The 13744-nt window shown below is 50.9% G+C and overlaps 1 protein-coding gene across 1 annotated transcript; it reads right to left on the reverse strand.

The window, feature by feature from the left end:
- Positions 1–2186: 2186 nt before the first annotated feature.
- Positions 2187–2597, reverse strand: LOC139575373 (octapeptide-repeat protein T2-like). The gene has a single exon (XM_071400288.1). It carries the CDS (start codon positions 2595–2597, stop codon positions 2187–2189), a length of 411 nt encoding a protein of 136 aa, XP_071256389.1.
- Positions 2598–13744: the final 11147 nt, after the last annotated feature.

Below are 13744 nucleotides of genomic sequence, written 5' to 3' on the forward strand. Positions count from 1 at the left end.
TTTCATGTTATGTTATGCTGGATCATTTGGATGTTTGTTTGATGGTGCTTGTTGTATGTCACCCATCATACTAAAATTAATCCCCGTCTTCCACAGAAAAGTGACAATTTCCTGCCCTCTTCACGGCCTATTTTGACCAAGGAATTGAAGTTAAATACATAATCACAAATAATGTGCCACAGAATGCAGTGGCACATGTTGTTGCCATGGAAACCCAGAATGCAGTACAAATAATACTGTAATATACCCAGCTTTGCTATCAGGCTGCTATTATACATATTTGGGATATGACGGGACCTTCCGGAGAATGAGATAGTTTGAAATATGGTTTGTTAAAATGTTTCAGGTCTGTCCACCAAGTAAATTGGAATGGCTGGGCTGAAAATGGGAAAAGTATCTTACAAATAAATAAAAATACAAATGGATATATCCACCAGACCTGTGTTCAAATACTATAACAAATATTTTCTAATACTTTTAGAGTTTGCTTGAGCCTGCCTGGAGTGCCAGATGTGTAGGGTTGGCAATTTTGAGATGTTTCTATAGGTTTGTTTAAGGGGTACTTTGGTACTTTGGCATGAATCCCTTTATCTATTCGAGTCAGATGAACTCACGGATACCATTTTTATGTCTCTGCATCCAGTATGAAGGAAGTTAGAGGTAGTTTCGTGAGCCAATGCTAACTAGCATTAGCGCAATGACTGGAAGTTAATTATATCCACTAGCATGCTAGGGGTTACCATAGACCTCCAGTCATTGAGCCAACACTAGTTAACAACCTCCTTCAAACTGCACACAGAGACACACAACTGGTATCCATGAGTTCATCTGACTCTGGGGAAGTAGATGACGGGCTTCTTTGGCCAAAATCCTGAAGTATCCCTAAGCCTGACAAGCTCAAACAGGCACAGATAAAATTTTTAAATAGATTTTTCAAGTAATTGAAACCCAGGTCTGATATCGACTCATTGAAGCCCATTATGCCAAAACACCTTTATAATTCATAAAGAGTAGACAGAAGCCTGCAGGTAAGATAGACACATCCATCCCAATACGTTTCTTGTGTGATTTGTTTATTCCACATGGATACGTCCCGTGGTCTAAGGAAAGGAGCACCTTTTGTTTGTTATTACTACAGCCTCCACGCTGTGGTTACCTGCAGTCCTTCTGAACACGTGGAGTGTGAACAATTGCCAAAGTGAAGTAGAACTGAAATGAGGTGAGGTGGAGTGGAGTGAGGAAATCTATTTAGAAGTCAAGAACCATTTAAAATACACATGTACAGCACCTAGCGTTACTAAATGACTTTGTCTGAACACTAGCCCCTTGATTGGCAAATAGAGAAAGTGCAGTGGCAACCACAGGTGTTGTTTGTGAAAGAAAAGTCCAACTATTATGAATGAACTCCAGCTATTATGAATTGTCCATGTACCCATTTGGTGCTCTTTATATGACATTTTCTACTAAATCATGAAACAGGCCTTATGAAGGGTTAATTAAGCAATCATAACATATACTTTGTTTAAAGTGTGACTCAGCTTGTTTAAAGTATGCCTCTGGGATCAGGGTGACAGGAAGCATGTGTTACTGGCAGAGAAAATCAGCTTGAATAGGGTAAAGAACATTAAGTCAATGGCGTTGACAACAGTTTATCAAAACGACCTATAAATGGATGTCCTCTTGACCGTTTCAATCAATAACAGTAATGACCCACAAAAACCTCATTACAAACCACAGCAATGAGTGAATATTGTATAGATGACTCATCTGTGAGAAAATGTACTCTGTCCCTTAAGGGCTAACCATAGAAGTGGAATGTAGAACTTGAATAGAATGACAACTTCTATTGGGGCGGACACCTTCAACATGACTGCAGCTTGCAATGCTCAACGTCTCAACATAACTGGAGTCAAAAGAACAGAAAACGACAAAGACCACAGAGAGAAAAACCTCTCAAGGTTCCTCCTACAATTCTATTGTTCCAGAGCTTTTCTCAGTTACTAGGTCATTCTGCTTTCTACCCTCTTCACTGCCTGGCCGTTCTTCTCCTCGCTGCCTGGCCGTTCATCTCCTAGCTGCCTGGCCGTTCTTCTCATCGCTGCCTGGCCGTTCATCTCCTAGCTGCCTGGCCGTTCTTCTCCTAGCTGCCTGGCCGTTCATCTCCTAGCTGCCTGGCCGTTCATCTCCTAGCTGCCTGGCCGTTCATCTCCTAGCTGTCTGGCCGTTCTTCTCCTCGCTGTCTGGCCGTTCATCTCCTCGCTGTCTGGCCGTTCATCTCCTAGCTGCCTGGCCGTTCTTCTCCTAGCTGCCTGGCCGTTCTTCTCCTCGCTGCCTGGCCGTTCATCTCCTAGCTGCCTGGCCGTTCTTCTCCTCGCTGCCTGGCCGTTCTTCTCCTCGCTGCCTGGCCGTTCTTCTCCTCGCTGTCTGGCCGTTCTTCTCCTCGCTGCCTGGCCGTTCTTCTCCTCGCTGCCTGGCCGTTCATCTCCTAGCTGCCTGGCCGTTCTTCTCCTCGCTGTCTGGCCGTTCTTCTCCTCGCTGTCTGGCCGTTCTTCTCCTCGCTGCCTGGCCGTTCTTCTCCTCGCTGCCTGGCCGTTCATCTCCTAGCTGCCTGGCCGTTCTTCTCCTCGCTGCCTGGCCGTTCATCTCCTCGCTGCCTGGCCGTTCTTCTCCTCGCTGCCTGGCCGTTCTTCTCCTCGCTGCCTGGCCGTTCTTCTCCTCGCTGCCTGGCCGTTCATCTCCTAGCTGCCTGGCCGTTCTTCTCCTCGCTGTCTGGCCGTTCTTCTCCTCGCTGCCTGGCCGTTCATCTCCTAGCTGCCTGGCCGTTCTTCTCCTCGCTGCCTGGCCGTTCTTCTCCTCGCTGCCTGGCCGTTCTTCTCCTCGCTGCCTGGCCGTTCATCTCCTAGCTGCCTGGCCGTTCTTCTCATCGCTGCCTGGCCGTTCATCTCCTAGCTGCCTGGCCGTTCTTCTCCTAGCTGCCTGGCCGTTCATCTCCTAGCTGCCTGGCCGTTCATCTCCTAGCTGCCTGGCCGTTCATCTCCTAGCTGTCTGGCCGTTCTTCTCCTCGCTGTCTGGCCGTTCATCTCCTCGCTGTCTGGCCGTTCATCTCCTAGCTGCCTGGCCGTTCTTCTCCTAGCTGCCTGGCCGTTCTTCTCCTCGCTGCCTGGCCGTTCATCTCCTAGCTGCCTGGCCGTTCTTCTCCTCGCTGCCTGGCCGTTCTTCTCCTAGCTGCCTGGCCGTTCTTCTCCTCGCTGTCTGGCCGTTCATCTCCTAGCTGCCTGGCCGTTCATCTCCTCGCTGTCTGGCCGTTCTTCTCCTCGCTGCCTGGCCGTTCTTCTCCTCGCTGCCTGGCCGTTCTTCTCCTCGCTGCCTGGCCGTTCATCTCCTAGCTGCCTGGCCGTTCTTCTCCTCGCTGTCTGGCCGTTCTTCTCCTCGCTGTCTGGCCGTTCTTCTCCTCGCTGCCTGGCCGTTCTTCTCCTCGCTGTCTGGCCGTTCTTCTCCTCGCTGTCTGGCCGTTCATCTCCTCGCTGTCTGGCCGTTCATCTCCTAGCTGCCTGGCCGTTCATCTCCTAGCTGCCTGGCCGTTCTTCTCCTCGCTGCCTGGCCGTTCATCTCCTCGCTGTCTGGCCGTTCATCTCCTAGCTGCCTGGCCGTTCATCTCCTAGCTGCCTGGCCGTTCATCTCCTAGCTGCCTGGCCGTTCTTCTCCTCGCTGTCTGGCCGTTCATCTCCTAGCTGCCTGGCCGTTCATCTCCTAGCTGCCTGGCCGTTCATCTCCTAGCTGCCTGGCCGTTCATCTCCTAGCTGCCTGGCCGTTCATCTCCTCGCTGTCTGGCCGTTCATCTCCTAGCTGCCTGGCCGTTCATCTCCTAGCTGCCTGGCCGTTCATCTCCTAGCTGCCTGGCCGTTCTTCTCCTCGCTGTCTGGCCGTTCATCTCCTAGCTGCCTGGCCGTTCATCTCCTAGCTGCCTGGCCGTTCTTCTCCTCGCTGCCTGGCCGTTCATCTCCTCGCTGTCTGGCCGTTCATCTCCTAGCTGCCTGGCCGTTCATCTCCTAGCTGCCTGGCCGTTCATCTCCTAGCTGCCTGGCCGTTCTTCTCCTCGCTGTCTGGCCGTTCATCTCCTAGCTGCCTGGCCGTTCTTCTCCTCGCTGCCTGGCCGTTCATCTCCTCGCTGTCTGGCCGTTCATCTCCTAGCTGCCTGGCCGTTCATCTCCTAGCTGCCTGGCCGTTCTTCTCCTCGCTGCCTGGCCGTTCTTCTCCTCGCTGTCTGGCCGTTCCTCTCCTAGCTGCCTGGCCGTTCCTCTCCTAGCTGCCTGGCCGTTCATCTCCTAGCTGCCTGGCCGTTCATCTCCTAGCTGCCTGGCCGTTCATCTCCTCGCTGTCTGGCCGTTCATCTCCTAGCTGCCTGGCCGTTCATCTCCTAGCTGCCTGGCCGTTCATCTCCTAGCTGCCTGGCCGTTCTTCTCCTCGCTGTCTGGCCGTTCATCTCCTAGCTGCCTGGCCGTTCATCTCCTAGCTGCCTGGCCGTTCTTCTCCTCGCTGCCTGGCCGTTCTTCTCCTCGCTGCCTGGCCGTTCATCTCCTAGCTGCCTGGCCGTTCATCTCCTAGCTGCCTGGCCGTTCATCTCCTAGCTGCCTGGCCGTTCTTCTCCTCGCTGTCTGGCCGTTCATCTCCTAGCTGCCTGGCCGTTCATCTCCTCGCTGTCTGGCCGTTCATCTCCTAGCTGCCTGGCCGTTCTTCTCCTCGCTGTCTGGCCGTTCTTCTCCTCGCTGTCTGGCCGTTCTTCTCCTCGCTGTCTGGCCGTTCTTCTCCTCGCTGCCTGGCCGTTCATCTCCTAGCTGCCTGGCCGTTCTTCTCCTCGCTGTCTGGCCGTTCATCTCCTAGCTGCCTGGCCGTTCATCTCCTAGCTGCCTTGCCGTTCTTCTCCTCACTAAAGCATAAAATAATCTGGAGAACAGGAGAACACACATTTGTACAGTAGTTAATAGTTATAATAAAAGTTATATACCACTGCACAATTGCTTGTGAATGACATTTCTAGCATGCTTGTTGTCACCGTTACACACAGATCATTTCTGACCCAATAAAGGATGACCTGCTTGATAACAGCCACCGAGCCTCGTACATGATGACCTGCTTGATAACGGCCACCGAGCCTCGTCCATGATGACCTGCTTGATAGCGGCCAGCGAGCCTCGTACATGATGACCTGCTTGATAGCGGCCAGCGAGCCTCGTACATGATGACCTGCTTGATAGCGGCTAGTGAGCCTCGTACATGATGACATGTGCATTGTACAGTATGCATATTAGTACAAGCCTTGGTCTTGTGTTAGGTCTCATTGTCAGTGCTACTGGACGTGTAATTGCCACACCTTTCCCCACACAATGCATATTCTGACAGAAGATCAGTGAAATCCTACACTGAATAAAATTATTCCTTTATTTATTTTTTTACTTTGGGAGCGACGACAGAGGAGCGCTCTTTCTCTGCAGCTTAGTTCCTGTAGTTCCTGGAATAAACAAGACTTTGATCACCTGGGCTCAGAACATCAGGCTTATCATTCCTGTCAGCCTTAAAGAATAAAAAACACAGGGGGACCATTCACTTTCATGTGTTGACAGCAAAGTCAATTTAATTATGTTGCCTGTGCTTCTTCATTTGGGTTTTGCCGGTCAAACTATGGGAAAAGTAAACCAGCTGTAGCTCGTGCATTATATCCTGCCTGTTTGGCCCTGTCCGGGAGTGTCACAGTGTCTCCCGACCCCTCCTGTCTCAGCCTCCAGTATTTATGCTGCAAGAGTTTATGTGTCGGGGGGGGGCTAGGGTCAGTCTGTTATATCTGGAGTATTTCTCATGTCTTATCTGGTGTCCTGTGTGAATTTAAGTATGCCCCCTCTAATTCTCTCTCTCTCTTTTTCTCTCTCTTCTCTCAGAGGACCTGAGCCCGAAGACCATGCCTCACGACTACATGGCCTGATGACTCCTTGCTGTCCCCAGTCCACCTGGTCGTGCTGCTGCTCCAGTTTCAACCTGTTCTGCCTGCGACTATGGAACCCTGACCTGTTCACTGGACGTGCTACCTTGTCCCGGACCTGCTGTTTTGGACTCTCTCTCTACCACACCTGCTGTCTCTAACTCTGAATGATCGGCTATGAAAAGCCAACTGACATTTACTCCTGAGGTGCTGACCTGTTGCAGCCTCGACATCCACTGTGATTATTATGAATATTTGAACATCTTGGTCATGTTCTGTTATAATCTCCACCCGGTACAGCCAGAAGAGGACAGGACACCCCTCATAGCCTGGTTCCTCTCTAGGTTTCTTCCTATGTCCTGGTCTTTCTAGGGAGTTTTTCCTAGCCACTGTGCTTCTACATCTGCATTGCTTGCTGTTTGGGGTTTTAGGCTGGGTTTCTGTACAGCACTTTGTGACATTGGCTGATGTAAAAAGGGCTTCATAAATAGATTTGATTGATTGTGTATCTCCCCTGGGACCTGGGAAACCAACTGTTTTTACTTCACAGGTTGAGCCCTGCTCTTGATCGTCTGACGGACAGAATTTGGTCAAATGTAAAAGTTGATGCGGTAATCTTTAGTAAAAATGACACTGCATAGCTCCATCAGAACACCAAAGCCCTTTCAGTTGTATAATAGGGACAGAATAGAGAGATCTGTTGGATCCTAGCACCTTGATACCTTAGTTCTAGATTTACAAAAAAGTAATGACAATCAGTTAGGAGTGGTCTTAGACGTGACTGGTGTTGATACCAAGGCTACCCTCAGTTATCTCCCTCTATTAGTGTGGCCCTGCTGTCAAAAGAGGCCAGGGCGAAGACAGTGATCCATTTCCTGCCACAGCCAAGGACCGGCAGGGTCGAAAGAGCCTGAGGGCCACCAGGGAGGAGCAGGAGCAGCCCAGAGTCTTCCACAGAAGCCTGACCCCACACTGATAAATGACCACACAGCACTATAGCTGCTGACCACCCCTGCTGACCCCTGGCCTGCCCACCCCTCTCTCCCTGACACAAATCACCACCAGGCCCACCACGACCACCAGGCCCAGCACCACCACCACCAGGTCCAGCACCACCACCAGGCCCACAATGACCACCAGGCCCAGCACCACGACCACCAGGTCCAGCACCACCACCAGGCCCAGCACCACCACCAGGCCCACCACGACCACCAGGCCCAGCACCACGACCACCAGGTCCAGCACCACCACCAGGTCCACCACCATGCCCAGCACCACCACCAGGTCCACCAGGCCCCGCACCACCACCAGCACCACCACGACCACCAGGCCCCGCACCTCCACCAGCACCACCACGACCACCAGGCCCAGCACCTCCACCAGGTCCAGCACCTCCACGACCACCAGGCCCCGCACCTCCACCAGCACCACCACGACCACCAGGTCCACCAACAGGCCCACCACCAGGCCCAGCACCTACACCAGGTCCACCACCACCACCAGGTCCACCACCACCACCAGGTCCACCACCACCACCAGGTCCACCACCACCACCAGGTCCACCACCAGGCCCAGCACCTCCACCAGCACCACCACGAACACCAGGCCCCGCACCACCACCAGGTCCACCACGACCACCAGGCCCAGCACCTCCACCAGCACCACCACCAGGCCCAGCACCACCACCAGGTCCACCAGGCCCCGCACCACCACCAGCACCACCACGACCACCAGGCCCCGCACCTCCACCAGCACCACCACAACCACCAGGCCCAGCACCTCCACCAGGTCCAGCACCTCCACGACCACCAGGCCCCGCACCTCCACCAGCACCACCACGACCACCAGGCCCAGCACCTCCACCAGCACCACCACGACCACCAGGCCCCGCACCTCTACCAGGTCCAGCACCCCCACCAGGCCCAGCACCAACACCAGACCCACCACGACCACCACCAGGCCCACCACCACCACCAGACCCAGCACCACCACGACCACCAGCCCCACCACGACCACCAGGCCCAGCACCTCCACCAGGTCCAGCACCTCCACCAGCCCCACCACGACCACCAGACCCAGCACCACCACGACCACCAGCCCCACCACGACCACCAGGCCCAGCACCTCCACCAGGTCCAGCACCTCCACCAGCCCCACCACGACCACCAGACCCAGCACCACCACGACCACCAGCCCCACCACGACCACCAGGCCCAGCACCTCCACCAGGTCCAGCACCTCCACCTCCACCAGGTCCAGCACCTCCACCTCCACCAGGTCCAGCACCACCACCAGGTCCAGCACCTCCACCAGGTCCAGCACCACCACCAGGTCCAGCACCTTCACCATGCCCAGCACCACCACCACCAGGCCCAGCACCACCATTATACCCAGCACCTCCACCAGACCCACCGCGACCACCATGCCCAGCACCTCCACCAGGCCCAGCACCACCACCACCAGGCTCAGCACCACCACCATGCCCAGCACCTCCACCAGGCCCAGCACCACCCCCACCAGGCCCAGGACCACCCCCACCAGGTCCAGCACCACCCCCACCAGGTCCAGCACCACCCCCACCAGGCCCAGCACCACCCCCACCAGGCCCAGCACCTCCCCCACCATTTCCAGCACCTCCACCACCAGGCCCAGCACCTCCACCACCAGGCCCAGCACCTCCACCACCAGGCCCAGCACCTCCACCACCAGGCCCAGCACCTCCACCACCAGGCTCAGCACCACCACCAGGTCCAGCACCTCCACCAGGTCCAGCACCAACCCAACCAGGCCCAGCACCACCCCAATCAGGCCCAGCACCACCCCCACCAGGTCCAGCACCACCACCCACCAGGTCCAGCACCACCACCCACCAGGTCCAGCACCACCACCCACCAGGTCCAGCACCACCACCCCCCACCAGGTCCAGCACCACCACCCCCCACCAGGTCCAGCACCACCACCCCCCACCAGGTCCAGCACCACCACCCACCAGGCCCAGCACCACCACCCACCAGGCCCAGCACCACCACCCACCAGGTCCAGCACCACCACCCACCAGGTCCAGCACCACCCCCACCAGGTCCAGCACCACCCCCACCAGGCCCAGCACCACCCCCACCAGGCCCAGCACCACCACCCACCAGGTCCAGCACCACCACCCACCAGGTCCAGCACCACCACCCACCAGGTCCAGCACCACCACCCACCAGGTCCAGCACCACCACCCACCAGGTCCAGCACCACCACCCACCAGGTCCAGCACCTGTTGTTTTATCCACGAGGTGGAAAACAGAGGCTGTTGGCACACTAATGATTTCTTCCACAGAACGAGCAGTATTGCACATGATGACACTGAAGAAGAAGAAATAATGATATAGCCACCTAACAGCAACACTATGACAACGGCTTCTGTGCTGAAGCTCAGTAGATGTGCTGAAGTTAGTGGACAGAGGATGGACCCATTCACACATCATCCCTTTATCCTCGTCCCTGAGCAAAGTGGAGAGTGGAACTAGGAGGAATTCCTTAACACCTCTCTCTGTGGCTCAATCAGGGGGCTATTTGAATGGAAGCTCCTTTACCTTGCACAGTATACGGTGTCTACACTCATTACGGAACAAATGAGATACTCATTCAGAGGGGAACAAGTGCAGGAAAGTAAAAACATCTCTAAGCACTGGTTTCAGATCAGCTATCCCTGCCACACTCTTTTGAACCCCCCCCCCCCCAACCATACAGAAATAAAACGAAGACAAACGCTCATTCTCAAACGGAGGGAGGGTGGGAAATGTATGGATGAAACAGCCCCTTTGGGAGCCATGTAAAACAGGGGGGAGGCAGGGAGCAAGAGAAGATCAAAGCTTGATTATTCTCCCTGCACATCCAGAAGCTAATAGAGCAATTAGTCTCAACATCTGCTAAAAGGCGCAGTGAGGCTGCATTGAGAGAATACTGAATGTGCCTGCTAGTAGAGGCACAAGCTTGAAAAGGCAACATTAGTTCAGGTGACTACTAAACCGCTGGGATTCGTTGAGGTGAGCAGGTACATTATACTGTAAGATGGTCTGTTGGCAGAATCTTGGAATCTTTTCTCATTCCCTTCCATTGCTCAAATTCATGCCCTGGTTGAGTGAATCAGGTGCTACTGTGTTATCCTATAGCTGGATCTATTAATAAGTCAACTGCCATCATGGGGGTGGTAGTTATCCACCCATTCCCCAGTGGTGGAAAAAGTACTCAATTCTCATACTGGAGTAAAAGTAAAAATACCTCCATAGAAAATGACTCAAGTAAAAGTGAAAGTCACCCAGTAAAATTCGACTTGAGTAAAAGTCTAAAAGTATTTTGTTTTTAAATATACTTAGTGAACTAAAAGTAAAAGTATTCAAAAATATAAAATAGTAAATTAAAGATACTCCAAAAAAAACGACTTAAGTAGTACTTTAAAGTATTTTTCCTTACGTACTTTACACCACTTCCATCCCCTCCCATGAGACAGAGGCCTGGCACCATAAACCCTATACAGTAGCCCATAGGGCTCTGGTAAAAAAAGTAGTGCACTATTTTATGTAGGGAATAGGGTGCCATTTGAAATGTGACCAATGATCCTGCATGTTGATTACAGACAGGGTGTCACAGTGTCTGGGAGCTGAATTCTCCCGTGGCAGGCTGCAGACTTTGTCAGACTGATGCTGTTTGTTTGTTGTGGGCTGCCAGTGTCAATGGCTCATCAGCCAAGTCCCTGCAAACCCGGCGCTGCGCATAATTACGTGTGATTGCATTTGGATACCAAGTCCGCTTCATGTCGTTACTTATTAATAACTACAGAAGATAAGACGCAGTAAGTCAATAAATGCCAGTAACTGTACCCATTTCTTTCTCTGTAAAACAATACTTGTTAGATTTCGTGTGTATTTATTTGACTTAGAGTTCATGTTAATAAATGGTATTTGCATTGCTTCTGTTCTCTTGCACAATAACAAATCCCTCAATAGGGATCAATTCAGAAAGCCTTCAGTTCTGAACTGGGGCATGTCGATTATGATTCCAGTCACACAAGAATGTGAATGATTTCTAAATATTTCTTGAATGCAAATGGGATAAAAGGAGATTTGGCAGTCGTATTGGAACCCGGGGAATGACTGGTCGTTATGAATATTGCATATGTGATTAGATGCACTTTCCACTGTTTTAACATCCATTCATTGTTATATTTTATGTAGTGCTGTGTCATGTGTAACTGTATGTATTCTGCTCTTTTGGCCAGGGCCCACTTGATCAAGAGATGTAAATCTCAATGTGATTTCTCTTGTTAAATAAAGGATGAATACAATTTTAAGCGATTGACTCCAAATGGCTTGTTAGCTCGCCTAAATAGGCCTTATGCAAGGGGCCGAAAAGCACGGCAAAAAGAGTGGTTCGACAATCTCCTGAAGATTCTGCATATGATCAGGTAAATGAAGCAACAAAAGCTACACACTTTTTACCTAGTGTAACTGTAATCTGTAATATCCTGTTCTAATAGCGAAAGAAAACCTAAAGTCATTTTTGCAAGACAGACAAGAGTAAAGCCTTCATCTCATAATCTCTGGCTGCGTCTGAAATGGTTCCCTATATAGTGCACTACAGCCCTATGGGCCCTCGTCAAAAGTAGTGCACTACAGCCCTATGGGCCCTCGTCAAAAGTAGTGCAGTACATAGGGAACCATTTCAGACACAGCCTCTCACTTGCTGCTGGCACATGGAGAGATGAGTCTCAGCAGGGGGTGTGACCTATCAAGGCACATTTTTTGGCAACTCATAATATGTATTTTGGTGAGTATGTGTCATTTCTTGTATTTATACCAATTGGCTTCTCACATGGACATTGCACAGTACTTGAACAAATTATTATCCTTAATTGCTTGAGGACGTTCTCCCCTGCCACGCACTCTTGCCTGTCCAGCAAGACAGAATATTAATAAATAACAATAATACATTTAATTTGTAGCCTAGGTAGGTAGCCTAGCGGTTAGAGTGGCGGGGAGGCAGGTAGCCTAGTGGTTAGAGTGGAGGGGTGGTAGGTAGCCTAGTGGTTAGAGCGTTGGGCCAGTAACTGTTGCTTGTTTGAATAACTGAGTCATCAAGGTGGAACATCTGTCTGTTTCCTTGAGCAAGGACTTAACCCTAACTTGCTGCATGGGCACTGTACTACTATGGCTGACCCTGTAAAACAACACATTTCACTGGACCTATCATACTACTATGGCTGACCCTGTAAAACAACACATTTCACTGGACCTATCATACTACTATGGCTGACCCTGTAAAACAACACATTTCACTGGACCTATCATACTACTATGGCTGACCCTGTAAAACAACACATTTCACTGCACCTATCATACTACTATGGCTGACCCTGTAAAACAACACATTTCACTGGACCTATCATACTACTATGGCTGACCCTGTAAAACAACACATTTCACTGGACCTATCATACTACTATGACTGACCCTGTAAAACAACACCTATCATACTACTATGACTGACCCTGTAAAACAACACCTATCATACTACTATGACTGACCCTGTAAAACAACACCTATCATACTACTATGACTGACCCTGTAAAACAACACCTATCATACTACTATGACTGACCCTGTAAAACAACACCTATCATACTACTATGGCTGACCCTGTAAAACAACACCTATCATACTACTATGACTGACCCTGTAAAACAACACATTACACTGCACCTATCATACTACTATGGTTGACCCTGTAAAACAACACCTATCATACTACTATGACTGACCCTGTAAAACAACACATTACACTGCACCTATCATACTACTATGGTTGACCCTGTAAAACAACACCTATCATACTACTATGGCTGACCCTGTAAAACAACACATTTCACTGCACCTATCATACTACTATGGCTGACCCTGTAAAACAACACATTTCACTGGACCTATCATACTACTATGGCTGACGCTGTAAAACAACACATTTCACTGCACCTATCATACTACTATGGCTGACCCTGTAAAACAGCACATTTCACTGCACCTATCATACTACTATGACTGACCCTGTAAAACAACACCTATCATACTACTATGGCTGACCCTGTAAAACAACACATTTCACTGCACCTATCTTATTCTGAAGCTCTACTTAGGCAACAAAAATATTTATATTTTTAATCAAGGCAGATAAAATAACTAGGTGCTGAAAATACTTTTCAGATTAGGGCTATGAAAAAGAGGAGCTCTGGTTAATGAAGCAGCTGTCAGATGGTCAGCGAGAGCATACCATAGACGAGGGGCAATTAGAAGGAGACTTGTCATAGGAGACATATCGAAGACATAGTATCTTAGAAAAACGGGTTCCGGAAGGGTTCTTCGTATGTCCACATAGGAGAATCCTTTTTGGTTCCAGGTAGAACTGTTTTGGGTTCCATGTAGAACCCTCTGTGGAAAGGGTTCTACATGGAACACAAAACAGTTCTACTTGGAACTAAAAAGGTTCTACAAAGGCGACAGCCAAAGAACCCTTTTATGTTCCAGACGGGCAAAACAAATTCTAAGAGGGAGGAGGGAGGAGGGAGGAGGGACTCTGAACCTGTGAACATGTGAATGACAGGAGTCTGCTAAACTGTGGCCAGCATGTTGATGTTGCCATATCCAGAAATAAACTTAGCTGGTGAACTGATAGCAGCAGATTGTGGCATGCAAGGATGGGAGATTTGGCTCGATTCTGACAGACGGCCTA

Source organism: Salvelinus alpinus, chromosome 5, assembly GCF_045679555.1.
Source record: "Salvelinus alpinus chromosome 5, SLU_Salpinus.1, whole genome shotgun sequence".
NCBI lineage: Eukaryota > Metazoa > Chordata > Actinopteri > Salmoniformes > Salmonidae > Salvelinus > Salvelinus alpinus.

Coding starts and splice junctions, on each gene's coding strand:
- LOC139575373 (XM_071400288.1), bottom strand. CDS start 2,597: ATGAACGGCCAGGCAGCGAGGAGAAGAACGGCCAGGCAGCGAGGAGAA.